The sequence below is a fragment of the Carettochelys insculpta genome, chromosome 1 (assembly GCF_033958435.1).
Source record: "Carettochelys insculpta isolate YL-2023 chromosome 1, ASM3395843v1, whole genome shotgun sequence".
Lineage (NCBI taxonomy): Eukaryota > Metazoa > Chordata > Testudines > Carettochelyidae > Carettochelys > Carettochelys insculpta.
Genome location: NC_134137.1, coordinates 42,109,638 through 42,129,837, shown reverse-complemented (window position 1 = coordinate 42,129,837; position 20,200 = coordinate 42,109,638). Strand labels below are relative to the sequence as shown.

Here is a 20,200-nt window from a genome sequence, read left to right as displayed (position 1 = left end):
CCTGGGGTGTCATATTTATATAGCTATTTTTCACAGAGCAACATTTTTAAAGCTGAGTAACTGGGAGCTAATAGAAAGTATAGGTGCACCAATTAGATATGATTTTTGAAGTTTTTTTCTCCTACATAAGTGAACTGAACGTGGAATTCAATACAAATACTCCTGTTTCTAAATACGTTCTGAAACTGGTAATACTGTTCCTTACCCTGTTATCCAGGTCTTGGCTAGGTCTCCCAGGTGCTCTTGCAATATAAATATAATACAGGTTGTACCTCCCTGGTCCAGCACCCTTGGGACCTCAGTGGTCCCGAATGAGGGATTTGCCAGACCAGGGTAGGTTAATGTCCCTCCAGTCCCTGGCTGCCTCCCACTATCCCCCAGCCCCAGTGCTCCAGCCCTGTGGGTCTGCCGGGGGAAACTGGTGCTCTGGCCCCAGTCCCAGGCCTGCGTGGGGTTGCTGGGGGAAGCCGGAACTCTGGTCCCAGTCCCTTGTGAAGCTGCCAGGGAATGCTGCCTCCGGCCTCAGCCTGCTGCACCCCTGGGAGTGCCAGATGGTTGCCCTCCTGCCCCAGCTCTCTGGTCCAGGAATATCCCTGGTTTTGCCAGACGAGGGATGTTTCTGGACCAAAGAGCGCAGGTTTTAGGAGATGTAATCTATAGTAACTAATAATAATAAAAAGATCACTACAAGCAATCAGATGTTCTTCTAGCACATTCATAATCTCTTTATTTTGTTGTGCAAATCATAGCAATTCATTCTTTTAAAGTGGTTTATATAATTTTACAAATAATTTGGCTACAGATCTTTATTAGTTTGTAGTACAGTCTCTGAAATGGGTATGTGTTGACATAATTCTGTAAAGGCTGGTACCTGTTCCTTTGAAATTCATAATTATTATTATCAGACAACTGTTGTGGTCACTTCTGGTGATTCTGGTAATTAGGAATTGCTTTATTTATTAATACATTCAAATATTGTGTTCCAGAAACAGCATTTCATGAAATTATTTTAAAGATTGTCTCTGCAACACCATTGAGGAGAATCTTAACTATTAACAATAGCCTCACGTAGTTTTGTAAAATATTTAAAAACATTTGGGCTAGATTTTCACAGCTCTTACTTACAGGGGGCTAAGCTCTGCCGGTCCACCCTTTTTTTTTCCCTAGTATGGCTGAATAAGGGCTGCTTAGCCCACACCTCCAGCTCTAGTAGGAAACTAAGGTCATGTCTACATTACCTGGAAGATCGATCTGTTCAGGGTAGATCTTCCAGGGTTCGATTTCATGTGCCTGGTATGAACGCGCAGAATAGACCTATCAGGGATCAGCAGCTTACCCTTGTACCCCTCACTATCACAAGGAGTAAGGGAGGTTGACAGGGGAAACTCTCCTGTCAACCTTCTTCAGTGAGGAGGCCAGGTAAGTCAGCTGCAGATAAGTCAATTCCAGCTACACAATTGCCATAGCTAGAATTATGTATCTGCAATTGGCTTACCTGCCTTGTGCAGACAGAGCCCAAGGATGGCAAGGATTGGAGAGTTAGAGGAGCCCAGACTCTGTTCTCTCCACTTGTCAGCCAGAGCGGCTGGCTGGTTGCACAGCTGTGAGCAAGCTGCATCAGGAAAAGAAGTCAAGTGACCTACTCCCCATATGCTGAGAGAATGGGGGAATGGTGGAGAAACTGAGACGAACAGTTTGAGTCACAATTATTTCTCACATCTGCTCATCAGGTGGTGCAGCTATACGCTGCCACAGTTATTCGAAGAACTCTCTCATTTTAATTCACTAGCAAATTTTCAAAAATCCTAAAGCTCTAAATAAGGTTTCATATTTGCATTGGGTTGTGAACCAAAGCTTTGGATGCCAGAAATTTGTTAGAGCAGTGGCTCTCAACCATTCCAAACTACCATACCCTTTTTAAGAGTTCGATTTATCTTGTATACCCCAAGTTTCACCTCAGTTAAAAGCTATTTGCATATACAATCAAACCTAAAAATACAAATATCATGGCATACTATTACTGAAAAATTGCTTACTTTCTCATTTTGACCGTATAATTATAAATTAAAATGATTGCAATATAAATACTGTACTTACAGTTCAGGGTACCATTTATAGAGCAGTATAAACAAATCACTGTGTGAAATTTTAGCACGTACTGACTTCACTAGAGCTTTTTGTGTGGCCTATTGTGAAACTAGGCAAATATCTAGATAAGTTGCTGTATCCCCTTGAAGAACTCTGGATAGCCCTGGTTGAGAACCACTGCATTAGTGGACACTAGAATCAAAATACAGACAGTCTTGTTTTTAGAATTTCACTTCACCATAAATGGGACTTACAACACATAGAATACTTCAGAAAAATATTTAATTTGCAGAGGATTATTTTTCATCCTATCATTTCTATATTTTAATGTGGCAGGCAAAATGATCTATAAAGAACAATATTAAGCTCCAATATCAGTTTCATGTTATCTTTAAACTTTCTTGAAAAAAAGATTTAAGGTGCATTAAGATATAATGCATTAAGGTGCATTAAGATATAATGCATGCTCAAGCTGTTTCTTGTATATTGTACTGCAAAATATAGAAAAGCAAGTCCATACATTCCAGCGAGTCAGCTATACAGCAGAGATTACTATTACATGTAAATTTGTAGGGAGACCATACTGTATCATTTTAACATGTTACTTAGATATGCAGTGTTTGAATTTCCACACTACTCTACATGTATAGGTGCTGCAAATAAGATGATATGTGCACAGTACTTTAAAATGCATTATAAATCCTTTCTGGTTTCATTGGCTATAGCAATTCCTCGCATAGTCAAATCTGCATAAATCACCCCCCCACCATAATTAATTTAAGACTATAACATTCCCAAAAGAGATCATTAAGGCTTTAGTCTGATGATTGTCCTATTATTCTGTGCAGATTTCTGCACCATTCCCACACCAAAATCCTTCCACATAGAAAGAAAAATGTATCGGCTGCAGAACATTCAGAAATCTTTTTTTCAAAATGAACAGCTTTGACCTGGGGATGTGTACAATTAAACATTGACTTTAAATAATAATACTTAGCTTGTCATCTGTGCAACTATTCTTTGTATTGTGGTAGAAGTCTTAGTCTCCGGCTTTATTGTGATAGGTGTTGATCCATCACAGGGGTGAAAGTAAATTAAGTTTCTTACAGGAACTGTTGTATTGAAACCTGCCCCTCCTTGAGCTGGGATGTGGAGACTCAAGGCAGAACGTTGAGGGTGGTCTGCCATGTGGCAGTACCTGTGAAAAAGAGTATGGGGGGCCTTCAGGGCACGGGCTGTGTGTGTGTTTGTGTGTGTGTGCAGGAATCTGGGCACAGGGTAGGGCGGGTATGTGTAGGGTGGAGTGTGGGGTGGGGTGGGTCAGGCAGTCTGGGTTGGTGACCCCAGCCTGCCCATCCCCTGCTTCCAGCCAAGTGGGGACAGTGCCCATAAGCAAGGGAAGGGAGACACCTGAACGTCTGCTGCCAGCCCCACACTCCTCCCTGCTGCATACCTGTGTCTTTGCTGTGGTTCTCGCATACACATGGTACGAGGGACCAGCCCTGCATGTCCGGGGCTTTGCTGCTGGCCCTGCTCGTTGGGGTCCTGGCTGCTGGACACACAAGGGCAAATTTGACTCAGTAAGCATGCTGCATTTTAACTGACCTTGGGCTCACCTTCCTATTAGCTTTGGCACATACTTATTTTGTGCAAAATATGCCCTTGTGCATCACTTATATGCCAAGTAACCCAATGTCACCTGTATCTTGGGGGCATAATAAATGGATGGTTCACATTTGATGGGCACTCACCTCTGAATCAACTAAAAATTAGTGGAAAGACACCCCCTTGATTTCAAAAGGCATTGAACTGAACTCTTCCCCAGTCTGGTACTCATTTATATGAAGGCCTCTTTATGCTGGTAGAGTGGTATACAGAGGGCTTAATGTAAATGGGAATTTGGCCCTAAGATTCTAGTGCTGTGCTACAGAAATTAACATACATCTGTTACATGCTGTGAACCAACCGATTCCTCTTTATTACATGCTGCTAGAGGCAAGGGGCCTGATTCTCCACTGAGTTTTCCCCTTTTACTATTTATCTATGCTCTCTCTGAGAACAAATTAATCCTTTGTTTCTCCTGATTCAGGGCAGGAGTCCCCTTAAGACACAGCCTGAAATACTTTCTCGACTCTTACTTCGAGTTAGAATCAGAATTATTCTCTAAAGCTAGTGGGCAAGATCTTCAGCTTGTGTAATTGGCCTAACTCTCAGGACTTCAGTGAATCCAGGCCAATTATCCTAGCTGAGGATCTGGCCCAATAAATATTAAGTTATCAACTGTGATACATATTTTCATGAATGAATTAATTAGGGTCGCTCAGAAGTGTAAAATATATTCCTTAAAATATACAATAATCATACTTACCTAAAATAATTGTATTTTTTAATAAAAATTTTACACTCCACAAACTTTAAATTATTTTCTTGGTATATAGCCTTTAGTAACTGTAAAATCTATTTTCTATGCATCTTGTATAATGGCTATACTATTTGTTGTATTACATCTAGTCACACTGGTGACTCAGAAAATATTTCATACTAAATTGCACTTCTTCTGTCCCTTTTTAGTATATAAATATATGTCTTCTCAAGTACATTCTTGTTCTTTAGTAAGACTTCTATACACAGTCATAATGAAAGTTTTTGCTGATGGAACAATCGTTCTGTTTGCTTTGTTCAAAGTAATTTAAATCTTAGCTGTCATTTAGCAAATCCATTCTTCATGAATGGAGAATCACAATAAAAAAGTACAAGTTATAATATTTTATATCCCAAACTGAAGAAGGATGAACTTAAGCAATGGGGTCATCAGCACTTAGCCTATATACAAGGGCTTGATTTCAAACTTTGTTCAAAATGCAAAGCCCGTAAGAGAACACGACCATATGATTATTGCACTTTCTCAACATCTTGCTACTTAGCACATAGTATTCCTTTACCCATATCTACTTTTTTCTTGAAGATTACTTAGTTATTGTACTGTGAAGGAAAACACACTTTAAATTTTATGAAGTTATGAATTAAGACAAAATGATACATATATGATGATGTTGATTTGATGATTCTCTAACATCATTATCTCATAAGTTTTCAAAATGATATTATTTATGTTGGCATCATTCTCTGAACACCTGATATGCTCTTTGGCATGCTATGAGTTTAGCAGATGCATCGTCTCCTAGGCTTTACAGCCTCCTCTGATGAATGGACAACATTTGGAACAAAGCCACTCTTAATACCTTCCCATCCATCCTGTATTGAAATGTCTCCTTTCTTTACAAGTTCATATATGTCTCGGGTCAGAATGGTAAAGGATTCTTCAACATTTGTGGCATCTTTTGCTGAAGTTTCTATGTATTTCATACCACAAGCAGATGACAGTTTTTCAGCTTCCTCTCTTGTAACCTGACGCTGTGACACTAAATCACATTTATGTCCAACTAGTAGGAATACAATTTGAAATGGATGTACATGCATTTTTGCTTCTTCTAGCCAGTCTTTCACATGTTCAAATGATCGCCGGTTTGTGATGTCAAACACCAGTAAGCCGCCAACGGAACTGCGGTAATAAGATCGTGTTATAGATCTGAAAAGTGAAGAGAAACAGGCGGGGGATGGGGGAAAGGAGGGGAGAAAATTTAAAGGGAATGTAATTATATTTCTCAAGTGATATTTCAGCACAGTAGTACATTCTTTACTTGCGACCATCTCATCACAAAGTACACATTTGTTCTTTTTCACACACCAGAATTTATTTACCGAAGTTGTCTTTGATCATGTTCATTTCCCACATTTTCATAAAGCCAAAAGCTCTCACTGTATGCAGCATCTTTGGACTCATCATCTCTGATTTTAAATTTGGATGCAGACTCAATTTGGAAAAAAAGATACTTCTGATAAAAATTAACAAGCTGCACTTATTGAAGAAGAAAAAATATTACAGCATTGATGACTAATTTTTTAAAGACAAGGCTCTGATCCTAAAAACACTCATGAATGTACTCATGTAAACAGTTCTACAGTTAAGCATGTGGAAGAGTGTTGACAGAATCGGGCCCTGTGTTTTCCAGAAACAAGTATACTCATTGCAATCTCCTCTCAAACCAATTCCTTGGTATTAAACTTGATGCAGATTATTGTATAAAGCCTCCACTCAGTCCAGTACAATGCAGATGTAAGTTCTGTAACTTTCAGTCATCACTGGTTTTAAGTCCTGTAGTTTCATTGTGTAGCAGCTGCTAGGTCTATATTAAGTATTATAAGTTACTAAGAAATTGTTTATAGATATCATGTCTGTAAGAAATCCTGGCTGCTCCTTTGCAAAAGAAATTGCTTTCTCTGAAGTGAGCTTTCCTTTGTGTGAATGAGGAGAGTGTGAATGTGGGTGTGCCCGCGCAATAGAATCAGTCCTTGCAGCCAGACTATCTGGACGATCAGCTGCCAGCAGCACCTTGATGGGCCAGAGAATAATAGGAGCTGAACCCTGCAAAAGAACCCACCTGAAAAAGAGGCCCCATCACGAGATGATCAAAGTTCTATCTGCTGTTAGTTGATGACTCATGGTTATACAGAGTCCTGGGACACTGGTGATAACTATGGTCAGATAGGGTCTTGGGGCAGTGGGACAGGACACGTGCTATGGACTGAAACATATAAAAAGTTGGATGCAAAATTATAGGGACTTTTTGCCCATCACCACTCTGCAGGAGTCAGTTTCAGCTGGCTGGGGAGGCAGGAGGTGGCACTGGCCCTGAGCTCCTCTCCCGCTCCCCATGATGGCTGGTACTGACTGCTCCGGAATGCTATGTTGCAAGAGAGCACAAGCTGAAAAGGCAGCCAGCTTAAACAAGCACAAGGGGACTGTGAGATCAGCCTGCTGCACCCTGGATTCATGACTGCAGGCAGACACACCGGACCCACTATGCCTTGGCTTCCTCCGCTGTCTCTATGCAACTCTTTGCCTGTGTGAGTAATCAAACAGCGGCATTTATTAAAATACATATGAGAGTAACCCTGGTGCGGGCTTTAATGGAAATAAGGCAACACAGATAATCATGCCTCTTGAGGTCAGCAGGAAAAAGACTTGTTGGCCATGTCTACACTAGCAAGGTCTTTCGAAAAATTATTCAAAAGAAGGGGTTCTTTCAAAATATGCAGAAAAGCGCCTGCACACAGAAAGAATTCTTTCAAAACTAAATTGAAAGAATGCAGTGCTCCTATTGAAAGTGCTCTTCTACTCCCATTTCAGGAAGATCGCCTCCTTTAAAAAGTGAATGTGTGTAGACGCTCTGCAGGCCCTTTTTTTCCAAAACAGCAGTCCTCGTGGTGCCATCACATATAGCCCCTACCTAAGGCCTCTCCAAAGCATCGTCAGTGATCTGCAACCCATCCTGGATGATGATCCTTCACTCTCACAGACCTTGGGACGTAGGCCTGTCCTCGCCTACAGACAGCCTGCCAACCTTAAACAAATTCTCCCCAGCAACTATAGATCACAACAAAGTAACTCTAAACCTGGAATCAATCCCTGCAACAAACCTCGCTGCCAACTCTGCTCACATATCTACACCAGTGATATCATCACAGGACCTGACATCAACCATACCATCAGGGGCTCCTTTACCTTCACATCTACTAATATAATATATGCCATCATATGCCAGCAATGCCCCATTGCAATTTACATTGGCCAAATTGGACAGTCTCTATGTAAAAGAATAAATGGACATAAATCAGACATCAGGAACAGTAATGTACAGAAGCCTGTGGGGGAACACTTCAATCTCCCTGGACACTCAGTAGCAGATTTAAGGGTGGCAGTCCTGAAACAAAGAAATTGCAAAAATCAACTGGAGAGAGAAATCTCTGAGCTGCAATTTATTTGCAAATTTGATTCCATTAACCAAGGATTAAACAGAGACTGGGAGTGGCTCGCAGCTTACATAGGCAGCTTCTCTGCCCTGGGTGTTAAGATCTCCCCATTAGACTCACAATGGTTCATATCCCCGTCTGATCTGACTTGTTTTTATCTCTTTTGATACCTACTATTGATAATGGGCCATTTCCACCTTGCTGAACAGACGTACTCAGCTCTGGCTCTCCCTTTTTCTGGGACCCCATTCTTTAAATACGCCTCTGAAACCACCCTGCCCATTCATGCATCTGATGAAACGGGTCTTTGCCCACAAAAGCTTATGCTCCAAAATATCTGTTAGTCTATAAGGTGCCACAGGACTTCTTGCTGTTCTCAAAGATATTAAGATGTGTATGCTTATGACAATGGATGCAGCTTAGTCAATGGTGGGACTCTGCACTGCCCTGATGCTGGCCAGAGACACTTTTTAGACCCAGTTTTATACTCTGATACAAACAAGATCATACTGCCTCCTAATGTTATCTTGTGCAGCTTGGTTTGATTAAAACATTTTTACTGCATACTATCATTCTGATCTTAATTTTAAGAGAGCTCCTGTTATTCTCGGGGAATGCTTTTGTGCCAAGGTGTAACAAACTCAAATAATCATTTTGCAGATTCCTAACTGAATCCAGGGATAGTTAAATTCTGGTAGAGCAAGTTGCATTTGAAGGAGTAGCAGTTGTATAGTAGAGTAAGACTACCTGTTTACCCTAATATCTTGGACTTACCTTTTCCAATATCTTAGAGTCAAATTCTATTATGGATGTGTGTGTGTTGTTCTAAAGTGAAGCTGATGGAATCTTTCCCTCAACAGTAATTCAAATAAGCTTGGATCTGAGAAATGGCATGGCTCAAAATTGGCTGAAGAACCATAAATGCAGTTTAGATAATACTTTGTGTGAAGTGTCTAATGAAGATACCACAAGGATTTGGGTCAGGCTGTGCCTTACATAGTATCTTAATGATTTAGAAGAGGGCAAAACTAGCATGTTTAAATTTTCAGATAATGCTTTGGATGAATTGCAAATTTAAGCAAGGCCATAAGATATAATTTAAATGCTTTTAGAGAGACCAGAAATATTGCCAAAAACATGAGATTTAACCTGAAATAATGTAAAATAATGCAAGAAATCAGAAGAAAATCCTTGAAAATAGAAACGCAGAAAGTAATACTGCATAAACAATAGGAGACAGAAAATTAGATGTTGGTTTATACTGGAATAATGCTATATCAAGTACCATACTTCCTTGTACAGAATTATGTGGCATCAAATATCCATGAACTGTTTGTTTTCCTTGAAATAATACCACATGTACACTTTTGTGTTTTACATATACAGGACTAACTCTTCAGCCATGGCTCCACCGGCTTCACCTTAGCAATGTTGATTTACATCACACAAAAATTTGGCCTAAATTATTTGTTTAATTATCTCAAAACAATTCTGTGAAATAAACACATGGTTAAAAAGGCAATTGTAATTTTGGGGTACATAAGAAGTGGTATCATATCAGGGAAATAATCGTTTCTACCTTTTGATACAATCATAACTCAAATAAATATTTTGTTTTTGGATCCCTTAGTCCTAAAGAAAAAATGATGAACTTGAGGGAGTTCAGAAAACAGCAAGAGACAGGGGATGGAAAGAATAACTTAGGAGGAAGGATTTTTTTTTTAAATATTTAAATATGTATACCTTAAGTGACAGCTAAGGAGGACAGATATGTGTGGAAATATTGTCTACAAATATTTCAAGATGTTTCACCTCAAGGAAAGCACTTACTGAGAACATTGTATTACATGAAAGTATAACTATGAGCGATGAGGTAAAATTAAGGAGTTGGCAACTGAGGCTGATAATTGGGAAAAACAAACAAACAACTTCTTAGCACTGAGATTTATTAGGCTCCAAAAGAAATAATAGGAGCCTCCAGACTTGAAGTTTCTAAAACTACATTGGGCAAACAGCTAAAATATATACTTTGGGGGACATTCCTGCTTTGGTTGGTTTCAAAGTTCCTTAAAGTTATTTAACTGTCTAACTCCCATTCAACTCAATGGGAATTAGCATTCTAAATACCTTTGAGGATCTGGGCCTCGTGATTTAGATGCATTTTATTTCTGACTTCTGTGGTTCTCATTCACACTGTCTACCATGCCACTTTCAGTGATGAAAGTACTTAGGCTAGAAGATGATGAAATAGTTCTTACATCTATAACTTCTGTGAAACTAGGTACAAGGGCAGAATTCAGTCCTTATTAATAGTCTGGGACAATCTTTTAGTATTTTGGCAGTATTAATTATATTTCTGAACTAACTCTGTCCTGCCCAACCTTAAAGGAAAAGAGCTTAATTATATGTCAGACATTCTTCGTGTGACCACTACTGTATGACCACTATCACAATGATTATGAATATTATGATTATCACAATGATTATGAACAACAGTTCTCAAGAAAACACTCACTGATATCACTAGAAATGTGCAAGTGAAAATCAGACCCCAAAAAGAAGTTTAATTTACCATAAAAGAGAAAATAAAATATATTTCCCTCTTATTACATTATATTAGAGTCATGCTATCACAAAGATTTGCTAAGTACAAATCAAACCAAGTTAAGGAGTACTATACTTGAGTCTAATAATAATTTTTAAAAATATGCTGTATTTATTCTCTACTCCATATAAACCTGACCCAGGTTATGATAACCTATGAATCATCTGTGCTTTTGCTAAATATAGTAAACCAACTTATCTTGGAAAAAAAACAAAAACAAAACCAGAAAACCCCAGATAATAGATGCTAACTAAAATATATCAGATTATTGAAAGGACTGTTATTTTAGATTTGCAACTAGAGAGTCTGTATCAAAGATACCAATAATACATTTGTAATCTTCATTGAGCCCCTTTCCACAATAAATGCAGAGTTTTTTGATACAGTTAAACTTTGTCAAAAAGAACGTGCTAAAATAAGCCTTAATAAGTCTCCATCTGGTCAATAAATTAAATAAAGGTACAGTAGATATTAAGTCTGAACCAGATGGCTTTGATCCTGAATTCTACAATTACAAGGCCAACAAAATAACGCTGTATTCTACAACAGTTTCCTGTTGATAATGAGATCGCTCCATCAGAAAATCATGTGGCAGATTTGACCTTGCAAAGAATAATAATTTCACACATTTTAGTTTCAATTGAGATATATTGTTGAATGTAGATTCTGAAATGCTTATTGCAATGATGACTCCTTGTTTAGAGAAATCTTTGTTTAGGTTAATTAATTCTTATTAAACTGGTCTTACTAAAGGGGGAAATTGTTTACTTCATAAGTCATTTTAGATTTAACTAAGTAATTAAGTTAAAAAATAAGTCCCTGATAGTCATTCTAAATGAATGCAACATTAAGACTTTACTCACTAGACAGCCATTTCTGAAAATAATTAGAGGTCATGCTAATCACACCAAACTGTGTTCTTAGAGTGATGCTTGTTTTAGATAAGCTCCCAGTTTCTTTCTGATTCTGAGCTCACTGATTTTTTACTAAAATGAAGGTAACTTTCCAAGTGAAAGCTTTATCTTTATCTAATTTAGAAAGAGAATTATTTTTATCCTCAGCCTAAAAGCACTATATGATAATGGAGTTTTAGAGAGTAATGTCCATTAAACATTACAGGGATGGTATAATTATCTTAAAACCGAGATTTACAAAGCCAGAATGAACTCATATAATATCCTGGCTTTGTAATGCATAGTTATGGGATAATTATAACAGCTATGCAACATTTTTAGCCTTACGCTATTGATATATACCAGTGATGGGCAACCACCATTAGTTGGTTGCATGAGTAGCCATCCTTTGTCTCAGTGGGCTGCATGGAGCAGCCTGTGGGTCACATACCCCATCTCTGCCCTCCGCCCCTGCATGCCTCTTGCGCGTGGGGCACTGGAGTCCTGCACTCCCTACTCTGCCCCTTCCCTCCCAGCACTTGCAGAGCACCATGAATCTGCTGATTCATGCTCCACCCCTGCTCCAGCTCCCCCCTCCCCGCAAGCTTGAACAGCTGCAAACAGCTGAATTGCAGCATTCAAGCTTTGGGAGGAGCAGGGAAGGAGTGGGTTCATGGCGCTCTGAAAATGTTGAGAGGGAGAGGGAGGAAGGAAGTGCAGGACTCCAGTGCTGCAGGGCGTAAGAGTAGCATGTGGGAGTGGCATAGACAGGAGTCACTGAGCTGCATGTGGGACTCCAGTGTGCCGCATGTGGCCCACAAGCTGCAGGCAGCCTGCCACTGGTATACACCGTCAGCCTTAGCTGCATGTAGTTTTCAACCTTGGAATTTCCCTAGTGTTTAAAAAATATTAAAATTTCAAACCATATTAAACGAGAAACACAAAGCAAATTTGACCACATGAAATTTCTAATGCTTTGCTGACATATAATATCAAATATAAATCATTTAAAAAAATTATCTTTTAAGGCACAGAGGGTGACCAGGTTTTGGACTCAACCAACTGGTTGAAAAGGGATCCTGGCAGATCCAGTCAGCACTGCCAATGGGCCATGAAAAGTCTGGTCAGCAGTACTGCCAGACGAAGGCAGCATAGCCCCCACCTGTCCTAGCACAGCACTGCACCTGAGAAGCATCCAACAGGTCTGGCTCATAGGTGGGGGAGAGGCATGGGGCATTGCATGCTGTTCCCATCCCAAGCACCAGCTCCACATTTCAACCTCCACATTTACATGGGCCAGGAACCAGCCAAAGGTTGGCAGAAATGATACCTGTGGGTGAGAGCAACCCACAGAGTCTCCTAACTCCTGCCCTCCCAGTTAGGTTTCCCTCACTGAACCACTGTCTGGGAGCTGCCCAAAGTAAGGGCATGTTTCAATTCCAAGTCCCAACACCCTGCATTGGCCTCTCCAAACTCAGAGCCTCCTCTTGCACCCAAGTCCCCCATCCCCAACCCCACAGCACACCCACCAACTAGAGCTCTCAACCCTTCGTGCACTGCACTCCTCTTTCCTAGTGAAAGTGAGTGAGGGAGAAGAGTAAGCCACCAAGGGATAGGATATGCAGCAAGTGGAACAAGGGCATGGCCTAGAGAAGAGGCAGGTCTAGGCTGTTCAGTTTTGTTCTATTAGTGTAACCGCCCACTCACAGACTTGAACTTGGGCCCTCAGTGCAGAGGCCTCTACAGATTGAGCTCAAGGGCAGCTGGTTCTCAGCCCTAGGCTGTAGAGGACACTTATTCTTTCCACCCTCATTCTTTATCTATGAAATGGTCTAGGTACCACTCTATGGAACAGCTAACCACACATAGGTGTGTGGGTTACATTAGCTGAGCTGCCCAAGCTAGCATGCAGGTAAAGACTTTTTAGGGAGCAGTGATAATTGGGTCAAGTAATCAACCAATGAAAACTCTTAACACACTCTCCAGTCTGCTTCATACCACCGTCTCATCACAGCTAATACACTTGTTGTAAGAGAAGGTGCATAATTGGCTGATTTAACTCAGTACTCACAATGGCCATGCTTAAATGTTATCTGAGCCTGTCTGTAGCCTATATAATCATAATAGTTAACTATGACAATCATTAATAACTTAGTTTAATTTCAATCAATTTTTAAATGCAGCCTATGCACAAAATTACAATTCATTTTAACTATATGGAAAGGTGATGAGTCTGTGTTATTCCCTTATGAAAATATTTCAGAACAATGAGAAGATTGATGCATGCAATGTTTCTTAAAGGACTAAGTTTTTAACTGATTTGAACTCAAACTGATTCACAAATTTACTTGTATGTGAATGAAAAATTCCTTCTTTATTCAAAGATGAAAAACTGTGAGATTGGGGATGATAGTCTATTTTGTCAAAAATATCCCTGTTTTATATGCAGAACAGAACTAGACCCTGACTGCAGAGCCTTTGTCATTACCTATATAATAAAGGTATATCATTTCATGTATTTTATATTTAATCCATATTAAAAACTGTATAGATAATTTGAAACGTGAAAACCTCAGAGCAACAAGGCAAGCTAAATTCAAGTTCAATCTCTGTCTTTAACTCATCCCATGGTAGGTATTTCTGCAGTTTCGATTACATTACAGTAATGAACATGATTTAACTCCAGGGAAGGCTGGACAGATAATCTGAAGTCCAGACTGCCAATGTGCTATGGAACCAGGCAGTCAATAAGCACTGCCCAGTTAAACAGGCAACAGATCTATTCTTTCTTCAGTTCTGTCCTGATGCTGCCAATGGCAAACTATTTGTTTTTACGAGGCACCTTTGCATTCACGTGAGGTCGTCATGTGTAAAACCATCCTGTCTGGATTCATCTGTGAGTTTCACATACAGATTGCTCAACATTTCCTTTCATTTAGCCTGAAAGTTTTTCTTTCTTTCTTTTTTTTCTTTAATGTATAGACAACTATACTGTGGTACAGTATCACTTCAGTGGGAACTGGGATAGCTCACCTTCTTTGAAAATGGGGCCACGGCTTTAGTATTTAAGAACAGATTCAGGAACCAGAGTAACTTCAGTCACTTAGGTTTGCAAATTTTGTGCAAATAAGATTGGCTCCCAATTCAGAATCTCATTCAAACTCACTCGTTGGATCTGCTTACCTAAAATCTCCTTCCATAAGGAACTTCTGTGCTAGCAGCTCTATCTATGTTGTAGGAACCAAATGCAGAACTATGAAGAATGTGACAGGAGCACAGGGATTGCCAAATGGGATCATATCAGTGGTTCATTAGTCTAGTCAATACCTCTGACAATGGCCACTATCCAATACTTCAGAGAAAGGTTCAAGAAATCCTATACTGGACAATTGTGAAAAAAATCTGTGGAGAGAAAGTTTTTCCTAATCTCTGACAATTAGAAGTTGATTTATTATTTGAAACATGAAATGCTATGTCCTTTATAAAGTTTTATTCTATCTGACATTACTATGGATGTCCTTATTAGTCATGCAATTGTCTAATCCTTTAAAATGTCATACCGAGGGCTTGTCTGTACAAATATAGTACCACTTTAATTATACCAAAATAGTTAAAGTGTCTCTAGTGTGGACACAGTTATATTAGTAAATGGTGCTTACACAGGTATAGCTTATTTGTGTAGGGAAGGGTAACAAATTATATTGATATAAGATACCTTTATACCAAAATAACTCCATCTACACTATGATTTGTATTGATTTAACTAATTTGATTAAAAGCAGACACCTCTAATCAAAGCAGTTGAATTGGTATAAGAACTGTTTGTTTACCAAGCCTAAGCATTTGGCTTCAATGATATCTTGTGGCACTAAGCTACATGAGTTATGTGCTGTGTAAAAAAAGTATTTAATCAGTTTTAAATATGACACAACACCTTTTGATCTAATTCAATAACCCTTTGTTCTTGTATTTTAAGAGAGTAAATAGGAGTGCCCAATTTACATTCTGTAATTAATGCCATCAAGCTGTGGCGTCTCATTGCTTTTTACCACCACGTCTTAGTGCTCCTCTTTGATCTGTCTGTACCTCTTCTTTATTACCTGAAATAAGTGAATCTGGGAGATGTGTGTGGAAATTAAGGCTAATGTTAATAAAACATTTAAAAACCTTCATAAGAGATTAACTATAAAATATAGGCTTTTCCAAAGCAAAGCCCGTGGAGTTCTGGAAAAATAACTGAAGCCAAGGACAATATGGTTGCCTTTCAGCATCCATATTCTTCAACAAGTGTGTTCTGAACATACTCTTCCAAAGCAGTGTGGCCATTCTGGAACATTAGCACCATTGATTTGAGGTTGGAATTTCCTGTTTACAAAAGGCCTGATGTGTAGTAAATCCAGAGTTCCTCACGCCTTCATCTAACTCATCAAAGACGCTCCACAGAAGTGGAGTCCGAATGGAGGGGCATAGGCAAAATAATTCTGAGAACTTAAGTTACTGGCAAGTCACCTTTTTTGTATCTATCATAAAATTGTCTCAGCAGTTCCCTGCTACAGTAAATTAGCCCTCCTACTGCAGGTGTCTGCTAATGCTTGGTCAGAAATATAGAGTAAACAACCCCTTCCTCATCATTAAACATCATCTATTTATATTCTTGTTCCCTAATTCTTTGGGGTAGATGTGTCTTTTTGTTCTCTTTGGACAGCACCTGGCAAAACAGGATCTTGGTCCATGAGTACAGCTCTTTGGTGGTACCGCAATACAAATAAATTATTATTAATAAACTGTATCCACCCTTGTATTATCTGACCACAGTATAAGGAGCCATCCAGGCTTACGACCTGCTTACCCACTCTGCAGAGTAGTTGTAACCATGCCACTTTATCTGAAAAAGTAATACATAGAATATGCCTCAGGAATTTAAAGGGCATTTTCATGAAGCTATTTAGACACAGAGTACAAACCCAAGACACCACTGGCAGATCCAACAACTTTCTCAGAAGTTTTATTGTAAGACATAGAAAAAGGAAAAATATTTGAATAGGGTGGGAGTGGCAAGTACACCATCGAAATTTACTTTTCTCTGGAGATGTCTCCTAGGCTTGGGACCAGCAGGGAGGCTGGCATACAACTACTATGAATTCCTTTTACAGAAGGAAATCCTTTGGGTATGTATTAAACCATCCTTGATGGAGCTCTGCAGCAATGGGACAGCACAAAGGAGCTGGAGCAGGCTTGAGAAATAGACCTATACCCTGCTTAGCTGTTTTTATTATTACAACAAAAGCATGTCACGACATTAAGATGATCTTTTGGCATGTTCTCATTTTCACAAGGTTGTTGTTTGAGTATATGAGCTACAGTTTTCTTCTAAGTATAATGAGCACACTGTTTATATTTTAACAATCTATTTATAATATGCTTGAATACATTTAAGAGCCTAAGCACAATAAGTGCTTTAATAATTCTGTGTATGCCAACTGTCAAGAAATCTTATTAGCAAACCAAAGGGTATTTCCTCTGGTATGTATCCACTGGGTATTGGAGAATACATATCATATACAGGCATGGGTAAATGTCAAGGCAACGCATGCATGACTCATCATTGTACATCCCCTGAGCATCACCATGTTAAATGATGGTTATTATTTAATTTAAAATGGCATTTTATTTACATCCCTTTGAGTAAGCCAGCAGCCTTGTCATTGGACATATTGGCCCTTTGCCAGCAAAATCAAAATATGGCAACCACTAGTAATTAGGCATGTGTTTATAAGTATTTTGCATTTGTTTGTTGGAAAGTAGTAGGAGGTGGAAGAATATTAAGAGGCTTTTGTTGAGTCTGCACAAAATATTTATGCACTTCTGACTCATGAAAGCCCAGGAAAGGTCTCCCTGTCCAAGGAATAGTTTAGCCTGTCAGCTGTGAAGGAACTAGGGATCTGCAAGGGAGGATGACAGTATGTGTAAATGAATCTCCTGCAATTTCCTCAGAGGGACCCTGTTACAATTTAACCTCACCAAGCTCAGGAATGTGCTGGAAGCACAGTGGTCACTAAAAGAATGGTTTAAGGGCTACAGCGTGAAAGGGGGTTGGGAGCTGGGATAAATTTGTATATGAACTTTTGGTACCTCTGTTCCAAACTGGCCTATAAATAATAAATAAAAATAGTTTGTGAGACCAACCTAAAACCCACACAAATTGCAAGGAGTGGCAGCTGCTAGGTCCAAAATAGAGGGGAAGGAGTATAAGTTAGGATTGGCAATGTGAAGACACTTGAAGGACCCAAGCCTCAGGCTTTATGGCATAGGCATCAGTGACATTATTAGTTCATAGGTGAAGAGGGAGGATTTGATACTAACAGTGGGAGAACAGAAAGGAGGGGGATTTGCTCCCCAAGTGGGTTGGCAGTCTTATTAGTCAGCCCCAGCACTCCACCAGCAGTAGTGGTAATGGAGTACTAGAGAAGATGATAGGTCTCAGCAACCAACAATCCAGACAGCAAGGTGTTTACACTATGGCTCCTGCACTGGTAGAGTTTGACAGGTGGTAGCTACGTGGCCAGGGGAAGAGGCTAGCTTCCTCTCTCCTGCAGAGGATGGAGAGAGGAGGTGGGGACTAGCTTCAAGACCCCAAGAAAGTAAGTGACTGGAAGGAGTGGATGGAGTAGGCATCCCCTAGTGCCAGCAGAGGGCAGATGTGGGACAGGGAATTGCTTTACTCCCAGTGGAGTAAGTGGTGCAGAGATGTAGAAAGAACAAAGAGATGGGCCAGTGGCCCTACTGATGCGGGAAGGAGTGTGGCAGGAGAGCTGTCACATATCGCGATAGGGAGGGCCAGGGTGGCGGATGAACTTAGGGAAGAGGGATGCTTGCCTTTGCCTTTCCCAAGGGGCCACGAGGGGGCTCGTAGTGGCTGGACTGGCAGCGGGTGGAGTTCAGCAGTGCGGGGGAGGGGAGGTTGGGCTGGAGGGAAGTTCCTGGGGCTACAGGCGATTCGGGGGGTCTGGGGACCCTAAAGAGCAGTGGGGACAGCGCGGTCCCTGGAGGGCTGGGGGATAGGAAGCGCCAGCGGCCTATGCAGGGTGGGAGGGCAGCAGGCGGGAAGGCTGGGTGGGCCCCGAGTACGGGAGGGTGTGTCCAGGGGTGTTGTGGAGACTGGAGGGAGCCCGGGTGTGGCCCCGGGGGACACACGAACGATCGGGAGGGAGGTGAGGAGGGGGCGGGAAAGCTGTCCCGGGGGGTGCTAGGGCGGGGAGGGGCGGGGGGCAGGGCCCGGGGCCCAGGGAGGGGCACTGACTGGCGGGCGCGAGGGCGGGGGCCCGGGGCGGGAGGGAGGCCGGGGCCGGGGCGGGGCGGGGCGGGGCAGAGGCGGACGGGGGCCCGAGGCAGGGGCACAGGGAGCAGGCCGGGAGCGAGCGGAGCCGCCGGTACCTGAACCGCTCCTGCCCCGCCGTGTCCCACAGCTGCAGCTTGACCCGCTTGCCGGGCTCCAGCTCCACCAGGCGCGAGAAGAAGTCCACCCCCACGGTGGGGTCGCAGTGCGGCGGCCCCGGGAAGCGGCCCTCCGTGAAGCGGTGCAGGAGGCAGGACTTGCCCACGGTGGAGTCGCCCAGCACGATCAGCCGGAACTGGTAGATCCAGATCGCTGAGTCCATGGCGGCCCCGGCCCGGCCCGGCCTCCGGGCCCTTCCCGCGGCTCCTCCTCGGCCGGTGCCTGCACCGCGCTCCCGCCGCCCCTATCCCGGGCATCGGCGCTGCAGGCCGGCTGCGGGAGGGGATGGCTCGGACCCGAGTAGCTGCACCCTGTGATGCCAGGGAGGGGCGGGGCCCCCGCCTCCCGGTGGACATGGGGACGTGCTGGGGGGTCCTCCCATCCCTGTGGGGCAGAGGGGCGGGTGGGGTCCTCCCATCCTTGTGGGGCGGGGGGGTACCCCATGCCTGTGGGGTAGAGAGGCAGATGGGAATCCCCCAACCCTTGTGCAGCAAAGGGGGGTCCTGCCAAGTGGGGTGTCCCACAGAGCCAGTGATGCAGGGGGAGGGGCCCTTCTGCTCCTGGGCGATTGGCCGGGGGGGTGCACATGGGGGGAGGGAAGGTGCTGTCCCTTCAGCACCTGTTTTGTTCTGTTCTGCTCGGGTGAGCTGTGGAGGCCGCCTGTCATTGCATCCCTGCATCTTTCTCCCCTGCAAAGTTAACTCCTGCTCCTCTTGGGCAGCCACACACACAACTCACCCACCCCAGTGGTGGTACCTTCGGCCAGACTGGCTTGCCCGGCTGGGGGTTCAACTGGACACTTTGCAGTGGGGAGGCAGGCTAAGTCCGGCCCAGAGGCACAGCCCTCCAGGGCCTTCCCATGGCCTTCCCTGATGGGCCTGAAAAGACAGACAAGGTCTCCCACAGTTCACTGAGACAGACTCTCAGAGCGGCTTAAGTGACTGCAGCACAACCAATCACCAGGTTCCCGCTGGCTTCCAATGAGTGACACATGAGAGTGCAGCTCCACAGGGGCCATAGGGACTCAGATGTGGGGCAGCGGTGTGGCTGCTCATCCCCTGACAATGCTATCCTGGGTGCTCAGAGCTAGGTGCCGAATATCCAGACAAATTGCAGGGAAGACTTTTCCTTGAAGCAAGAGTTTCCCTCCATCTCCAATGTCATGTGCTAGGCCCTGTTGCCCTACTCAGCAGCTTGTAACAACGCACAACAGATGCAACAAGGGCAGTTAGTGGGGTGGAGTGG

At 42.3% G+C, this 20,200-nt stretch overlaps 1 protein-coding gene across 1 annotated transcript; it reads right to left on the bottom strand.

The window, feature by feature from the left end:
- Positions 1 to 5,140: 5,140 nt before the first annotated feature.
- On the bottom strand, positions 5,141 to 19,212 carry RAB39A (RAB39A, member RAS oncogene family). Its single transcript, XM_074981958.1, is given in 3 exon segments — positions 5,141 to 5,677; positions 18,895 to 19,137; positions 19,139 to 19,212. Coding segments are annotated over 3 exon segments (744 nt in total). The 3' UTR covers positions 5,141 to 5,250.
- Between the last annotated feature and the right edge of the window lie 988 nt (positions 19,213 to 20,200).